At 38.4% G+C, this 8,940-nt stretch overlaps 1 protein-coding gene across 1 annotated transcript; it reads right to left on the reverse strand.

The window, feature by feature from the left end:
- Nucleotides 1-1,679: 1,679 nt before the first annotated feature.
- On the reverse strand, nt 1,680-6,864 carry LOC131427646 (neuronal acetylcholine receptor subunit alpha-5-like). The gene is made up of 8 exons (XM_058591029.1): nt 6,721-6,864; nt 6,507-6,661; nt 6,394-6,438; nt 2,891-3,000; nt 2,425-2,810; nt 2,213-2,365; nt 1,966-2,150; nt 1,680-1,909 (listed from the first exon to the last, which is right to left on the reverse strand). The coding sequence occupies exons 1-8, from the start codon at nt 6,770-6,772 to the stop codon at nt 1,697-1,699; spliced, it is 1,299 nt and encodes a 432-aa protein (XP_058447012.1). The 5' UTR covers nt 6,773-6,864; the 3' UTR covers nt 1,680-1,696.
- Nucleotides 6,865-8,940: the final 2,076 nt, after the last annotated feature.

The following is an 8,940-nucleotide window of genomic DNA, read 5'->3' on the forward strand; positions in this document are numbered from 1 at the left end:
ATTCAGAAACAGGTCATACACGTCTGTGGTCCCAATTGGTTGCATGGGATGATGTTTTTCTTGCCCCTAGCGACTTAAAACTCACGTGTAGTTTCCCGTATAGAACTTTTTAAATAAAAATTCCATCTAGACAGGAGTGGCTGTCTGGATTTATGGAAACACTACAGCAAGAGCACGTAGTCTGTTACACTGAGGTTCACTGATGGAGGGCCGAGCTGGTGCGAGTGTTTACTGTCGTGAATTGGGGTTGGAGCAATCGTACTCACTTGGTAGATACTGCACCGTTTTACAGGCTGAGATCTTTGCAACCATGTGTGGAGTACAGTGTATCCTCCGGCAAGGCATATCTGGTAAAATAATAGATTTTTGCTCCGACAGTTAGGCTGCAATTGAAGCGCTTAGCTCGGGTGACTCACGTTGAAAACTTGTGATCGCTATATTTCACTTGGAGCTGTTAGCGGAATATATTCAATAGTGTCACTATTTATGTACCATTTAATTCCACTATTTCACTGTCACGTTATTACACTTTCACAAAGTCACTATATTTTAATGAAGCATAACAAACGTTACAATACAGATACACATTGTTATGCTTCAAAAAAGTATAGTGACTTTGTGAAAGTGTAAAAACGTGACAGTGAAATAGTGGAATTAAATGGTACATAAATAGTGACACTATTGTGATCGATTGCCGTAATCAGATCGAAGAACTTAGCATTTTCAATGCTGTAAATATAGTCTGGGTAACATAATTGGAAATGAATGGGCGGATGAACTGGCCAGAGTGGGAGCAGAAAACGACCTTGTAGGTCCTGAACCAGCACTACCAATTTCCAAATGCTGGATAAAACAAAATACTCTGTCTTGGGCTTCGTCTGAGCATGCAAACTACTGGCGAAGTTATGAGACTTGTCGTCAAACAAAAATATTCTTGGAAAATCCATGCCCTGGAGTTTCGAAGAATCTTTTACATTTTTCGAAGCGCCATTGTGGTGTTCTGGTTAGGGCCGTGACTGGCCACTATAAACTTAATTATCACATGGCTACCATACATCTTGCTGAATCATTTTCATGTGATCTCTGTGAATCCGATTACGGGACTTCATATCACCTAATATGTAACTGCCCTGCAGTATCTCAACTACGGTATCGGGTTTTTGGTTGTTTTTACATTGAAGAACCTATGTTCAAGCAACTGAAACTCAGAGATATTTTTGGGTTTTTAACCCAATGTGGAAAAGAGCTTTAATTACTCTCGCAAACGGTTTCTACGTCTCGTAAGTTGCGACTGGTTTCTGTACACATTTATGTTGTGTGCGTGTTTCATTCCGTATTCCTCCCGTTCCTTTATTTTCCATCCTCCTCTATTTCCATCATTCAGGATCATTTACCAAAGTCACGGCAAGGAACAAATCCCCGAAAATATGGGGAACGTGCCGTTATGAACCAATTTATTGTGATACCTGATACCTGATGATGTTTACGAATCCATACAAATTTCTCGAACCAACTTTACATATCCAAAAAGTATTTAGTCATCCGTTCTTTTTCAACCTGTTAGCATATCTGAAAATATTCAGACCTACCTAAAAGAAGCCATTACTTTAGATAGGGTTTCGGACTAGAGAAAAAAAATGCGCCGAAGTGATTTTTTGTTGTAATAATTACACCAAATACAAACGATTGTAACGACTTAGTCGAGTTGATTATTATCGTCAAATTCCATGATTCTAAGTTCGTATTTACCAAGCTTAGCATACTTCACAGGAACGTAAATAAAGAAGAATACCGCGTAGGCCATGAAGAAGGTAATAAATAGCAAACGATCTAATGTTTTACAGAATGATAACCAGACCGTTCTGTTTTCAGTCGTTCCCGAGGCACTGCTTGGAATCGTTCCCGTTCTCTGTAACCAAACGTACACGATTATTAATAATTGCAAAATATGGACTTTAGATTTACCTTGTATTCAACGTTCATGTAGTTACTGGCCAAGATTAATTCGCCAAATTTATTTTTCACTACTGTCCCTGTTAACAGTAAAACTATGCTGGGCGGTTCTCGATCCATTCGATTTAAAGCTGCTCCTACCATTGTATGAACTATCAGTAGACAAGTAATAATCATGGAGTTGCGGAAGAAAATCACTGTAAAATGGAATAACCAATTAAATCATCTTTCCACCTCTGCAGTGTGAGCAAAGAAATACTTAATCCGGGAACAGTTTCCCCATTGGACGGAACGGCCCATTGAAGTATTGCCATGAACTTGAAATGACACAACGTGGACACTACCAGTAGCAATTTTCGTTCCGTGGAATCGGTGTTGAGCCAGGTTAGAAATAGGTTCAGTGCAATCAACACTACAAAGAGAAACAAACTCAAAATTTCTGTTCAAAACCATCCGAAATATGATACTCACTAATAATGGGCGTCAAAAGTGCCGCCAGATGGAAGCTAGAGTGCCGTTCGATAATGTAGTCGTAGATCAGCATCGGGTGGGTTTTGTTTTCCTCCGATTTCAGCGCCTCCCGGGATACTTTGGCAGAAACAATCCGCCACTGGATGTGGGCGTTGGTTTGTGCTGAACCGAGCCAGCTGTTTCCCGAATGAAAGTCCACCTCCGATGATGGTTCCATCCAGGCACCGTAGTACATGTGACATCGTTGCGAATCCAGCGGCCAGTTAGAGTAGTCAGCCTTGCAACGGGCGTCGAAATCACACGACGGAACACAAACAACTTTCCCATCGGATTTCACCATACATCGCGGGTTTGTGCAACTGACCTTCGCGTCGGGTTTGCTGTAGCTGCGGGTTGGATTGTTCAAATTTAATCGACAGGACACTTTTTCGAACAACAATTATGTAACAATTGAAGGCACACTTACGATGAATACAGTTGTAGATCAGGGGTCCACATCTCGTCTGTGTTAATTGCGAGTGAGGTTATATTACTGAAAGTTTTTGGGTCCCAGACTAGGAATTCGTCAGTCCATTCCTAGAAGGCAAACACGTCACTTGTAATAATTAGTATTTTTTTTCATTTGCTCCAATTATTTCTACGAGTGAGCTTCCTACAGCGCCATTTCTGGCATCAATGTGAAATTGTTCTTTTATTCTTTCTTTTCCGTTTGACTAAAGCCAATGAAATGTTTGGTTTATTGAAATTTCTATCGAATTCCAAAAGTTGACCAGTTTGTTCTTTGCACAGATTTCTACTATTAAACTATGACGTTCATGTTAACTAAATCATATTGTTAATATGAACGTGTTTTGGCTCAGAATGAAACTAAATCGAACAGGTTGATAAATGGGTTCCACACAAACAGAACAACAAGCAGATTAAGTTTCGAAAAACTCAATGTTAGAAGCACCTTATACAGTAAACTTTCGAGGAAGTACGGAAGTGGATGTCAATGAAAGATGAAGACAGTGTTGGTGATTGCCGATATATTGGCAGAAAGCGACTCGATATTTCTCTACATTATATACAAAATTTTGAATCTGGTATATGATGCTACAAGAAGTCGCTGCCTCTCAATGCATGTACCGTGAGAGAATTTTTCTACATTGCTTCGCTTCACCTCATACTAGGCCCTTACCAAACAGATACAGTTTTGCAGCGATCGGCGCTGTGTATAATTTATCAAGAGAGAATCGCAAGTTGTCAAATTATCGCCGAGAATAAAATCGATAATTCGAATTGATAATTCTCATAACAGGTTGCAATATTTCAAAAACCCTTGTGTCTACACAACTAATACAATATAACAGATCGGCTGAAAAGTTCGTATCGTTTCTATGAGAGGGCGCCACTAGAATTAAATCCATACCATTTTCAGTTAGTACCAACCTTCAAAAGATACGTGTATAAATTTGACAGCTGTCTGATTATTAGTTTGTGAGATATTGCAATTTGAGTGAAGCTACTTTTGTTATTGTGAAAAAAATGGAAAAAAAGGAATTTCGTGTGTTGATGAAACACTACTTTTTGATGAAAAAAAGTGCCGCCGGTACCAAAAAATTGCTTGATGAGTGTTATCCAGACTCTGCACCGGGCGAAGCAACAATTCGTAAGTGGTTTGCAAAATTTCGTACTGGTCATATGAGCACCGAAGACGATGAACGCAGTGGACGTCCAAAAGAGGCTGTTACCGATGAAAACGTGAAAAAAATCCACAAAATGATTTTCAATGACCGTAAAGTGAAGTTGATCGAGATAGCTGACACCCTAAAGATATCAAAGGAACGTGTTGGACATATTATTCACGAATATTTGGATATGAGAAAGCTTTGTGCAAAATGGGTGCCGCGTGAGCTCACAATCGATCAAAAACAACAACGAATTGATGATTCTGAGCTGTGTTTGGAGCTGTTATATCGAAATAAAAACGATTTTTTTCGTCGATATATAACAATGGACGAAACATGGCTTCATCACTTCCCTCCGGAGTCCAATCGACAGTCAGCTGAGTAAACTGCACGCGATGAACCGAACCCAAAGCGTGGAAAGACTAAACAATCGGCCGGTAAGGTTATGGCGTCTGTATTTTGGGATTCGCATGGTATAATTTTCATCGACTACCATGAAAAGGGAAAAACCATCAATAGTGACTATTATATAGCGTTATTAGAGCGTTTGAAGGACGAAATTTCAAAAAAACGGCCGCATTTGAAGAAGAAAAAAGTTTTGTTTCATCAAGACAATGCACCGTGTCACAAGTCGATGAAAACCATGCTGAAATTGAACAAATTGGGCTTCGAATTGCTCCCTCATCCACCGTATTCTCCAGATTTGGCCCCCAGTGACTTTTTCCTGTTCTCAGACCTCAAGAGAATGCTCACTGGTAAAAAATTTAGAAGCAATGAAGAGGTAATCGCTGAAACTGAGGCCTATTTTGAGGCAAAGGACAAATCGTACTACAAAAATGGTATCGAAAAGTTTTTTTTTGTTTCGATTATAGAGGTTTTAACTTTAAGGTCATTCGCCTCTTCGGGCCAGAAAAATTTTCTGACCCTATGTGCGGGATTGGGAATCGAACCCAGGTGGGCTGCGTGAAAGGGCATCGACTTACCCATCACGCTATACCCGTCCCCAATCGAAAAGTTGGAAGATCGCTATAATCGCTGTATCGCCTCTGATGGCAATTATGTTGAATAATAAAAACGAATTTTGGCAAAAAAATGTGTGTTTCTATTAAACGATACGAACTTTTCAGCCGAACTGTTATGTACATAGTTAGAATAAGTGGCAATAGTAAAATGATTCTATCGCAATTATCCACTTCCCGTATAGAATCGGATCGCAAAACGAGAAGGAGCGATCGTTTGTTGCTTCAGAGAATCCTCACAGGAGCGTGCTCTGTGATGCTCGGGTCATCGAAAGAAATTCGCTCTCGCACTGGTGTCAATTCTATGTTAAATGAATCATGCTGGTTTTTTGTTGCTGAGATAATATCCGTCTCTCTTTGAAGGCACTGATTGAATTGTGTGAAGAGGTGCAAGAGAGCGTTTTTTGATACGATAAAAGCCATCCTTAGATGAAGATTTCATTTGGGATGATATCCATCAATTGTCCAAGAATACTTTTAAAAAGGAAATTCACCATCGTTCTTGAATACTGAATTATTTTTGATGCAGATGTAAAACGATATTTTAAACATGAGCAACCGGTATGGAAATCGCTTTCATTATGATCAACAAATGAAAAATTTATTAGATAACAAAAAAAAAGAATCGTTGTCCATGGTGTATGGAAAACTATCATTAATTTTACCCTTAATATCTTTGTGCTATAGATTTGAAGTAGATATAATTAATTCAAACAATCTCGAATGTCGATGTCGATCTTTTTGAACAGGGAAATATGGACCAACTGCAACTTAACACAAACGTTGCGGAAAACTTGTTTGGCAACTAGCGGTAAGTCACACTAGCTCCGCCTCCTACGTTTTTTTGGATTACATAACAATGTCGCACACATTCTTCGTGTAACCAATGGATGCATCCATCTTCAGCGCGAACCTCTTTATATAACTGTCTCACCCGTTTAGAGTAACGTTGAACTGTTCGCCGCACAGAAATGTGAAAAGTGAAAATGAATAAGCAATACTCGTGGAGAACCCGAATCTACAAATATATTCTTCATTGCTAGTGTTCAGTTACTCACAAAATGGATCATACACACATATGATGCTTCATTTTATTGCAAATTGTCTTCAGCCAATCCTTTATTTATTTTCAAATGATTTTGCTATGATAATTATTTTGAAGCATAATTGAACGAAAACTTGGATTAAAAGTGTTTTGTTGTTAGAAATAATCTATTAATAGGGAAATATATGCTCAGTATTCCGCAACCATCAATCAGCTCAATTTTAAATATACTCACCATAATTAGCAACATGTTGGTGTCAAGAGTACCTTCGTTGTCGTTCTGAATAGACAAAAATTGTACTTATAATAAGACATCTATTATACGCTTATGTTGCAATTCAGACTCACGAAGTCAAAGTTCATTAAAACGGGTGTAATTGAAACGTTGACAGCGAATTTAAAATCCTTCACAGGACGCATATGGGAATTGTAGGATCCGCACAGAAGTTGTTTCTTCAATTTAATTTCCACGTTATTCGAGTCCAAATCGCAGTTGACACATTCTAAATAGAGTAAAATTAAGGTCTACTAACTATATGGAAACACCGAATTCCATTATTACCTCCTAAATGGGCTACAATCGCTATTAAAACTGTCACATATATTGTATGCATGTTTCGGCTATGACGCGAGACGAACCAACGCTCGATTTGAACTGTTGTTTGTTTAAGAAATTTGTTGGTTTAATTCTGCAGGGGGCGTTTGATTGTTGTGCCGTTGACTGATAAGTAATTTGGTATCAACTTAGGTTTCGTTTATTGGCTTACATTAGTTTCTGCTTCGCTGCACTTTTATGTTGGAGTAGAAGCTATAGCTAAAACCGGTTTAATTTTTTCATTATTTATTTACCAAATCACTAATAATTTTATTACATTATTTTTCAATTCATATTTCACAATTCGCTTTTTAGACTGAATGACTGGATATAATCTTCACTCTCTTGTGAAATGATAGCCGGAAGTACACCCAAACCTCCATTTACGTAATAATCGGGACTACGTAAATCGAATTATGACGTAAAAATAGTGTACGTCATTTGGAATTTTCATCGTAAAAAAAGTTTTCCTTATGTATATGTATTATTAGATATGTGTAATATATTGGATGGTTATGGAACGAAAATTATGAGTATTTACAGAAAAAGGATGTTCTAAGCAGCATCAATTTCCAAGATGGCGACTTCCGGTTTATTGATATTCCTTGAAAACCCCTATAATATGGATATTTTCGGAATGGATTTTATTAGTAGATGTCGGAAAATGATGTTTAGAGTCATTTCAAAATCTAAGATGGTGTTTCTAGAAACCCGTAGCGAAACGAATGTTTTTGGAACGGGCCTAAAGAAAAGTTCTTAGTAAACGTTGTTTGAGTAATTATGACTTACTGTCGAATACTTCATAATATTGTTACTTTCGGAATGGATTTTACGAGTCAATATTAGGAAGAAAGTTGTTTCAAATAAACTTCAGGAACTTTATTCCAAATTCAACATAATATTAGCTTTACACTTACAATCGAGTTGTCAAATAAATACATAAATTGATGAAAATGCTTCGATGTTCGCCTCGAACAGTCATCGGGCGCGGTTCGCTTTTTCGAGCGCTCCGCAAGTAATTTATATTTATTTATTTTTTGACGCGTAGCCTACGTCGCGCGCGGGCTTTTTTCATAGCCTTTCGGACAAATTTTATCTAGAATAATGAAGTGCGGTGTAAAATCGTGTGTTAATATTGACGATCGCTTCCTTTGGAAATGCGAATTCTGTGAAAAATCGTACCATTCAGCCTGCATCGGCGTGCAGCGGCATCAAGAAAATTTTATTCTGGCATTTATGGTACCAGTGTGTGCCGACTGTCAACATTTAATAAGGACAGGAGCTGAAACTCTAAAACTACTTCATCTACAGGAGCAACTTCTAAAGCACACGAAAAATCAAACGGAAACGTATCACCGGACCACTGCAGACATGAAAACCCATTACCTGGAAATATTCGACAGTGTGGAGCGCTTGCTCATCGACGTGAAGCAGTCATTGTCCAGTATCAGCAGAAACGACCACAACATTTGCGGTAAAGTAGGTCAGCGCATGCAGTCATTCGAGGCCTCGTTACACAGTGCCATAAAAAACGTTAGCAATTTTAGTAAAGTCAATGACCAGCACATCAAGGAAATGAGCGAACGGCTTCTTCGCCTCGAAGAAAAATTCTTACTACCTACCAAATCTGAAGTCCCTGCAATAATACCTAACACTATTCTGGAAGAATTGAGAGATGAAGTCAAAGCAATATCGACTTCAATCTCCAGTATCGGAACCAAAGACCAAAATACCAAACCTAAGTCTCTAGCTGAAGAACTCAAAGAGAAGGAAATTCAAACATGCGACAGAGCTGGCGCTTCATTGGAAGTAATAAAATCTGGAAACGAGACTGGAGTGAGTATGACAAGAAACAGCGTACTCGACGGCTGCAAGAAAAACAAGCTGAAAAAGCAAACCTCAGACGAAAACATCGGAAGCGGAAACAACAAAATAATCCAAATTACAGTATACGCAGTAAAAACAACAACTACACCAACAACAGCAAACACGACAACAACAACAACAACAACAACAACAACAACAACAACAACAACAACAACAGCAGCAGCAACAACAACAACAACGACAATAATGTGCACTACAACAGCAACTTGAACACTAAAAGTAACAATACCTGCCACAACAATAACAATAATATGTCATTACAATATACCTTACCCTTGGACAAAGACCTACTAGCAGCTG

The sequence above is a fragment of the Malaya genurostris genome, chromosome 2 (genome assembly GCF_030247185.1).
Source record: "Malaya genurostris strain Urasoe2022 chromosome 2, Malgen_1.1, whole genome shotgun sequence".
Classification (NCBI taxonomy): Eukaryota; Metazoa; Arthropoda; class Insecta; order Diptera; family Culicidae; genus Malaya; species Malaya genurostris.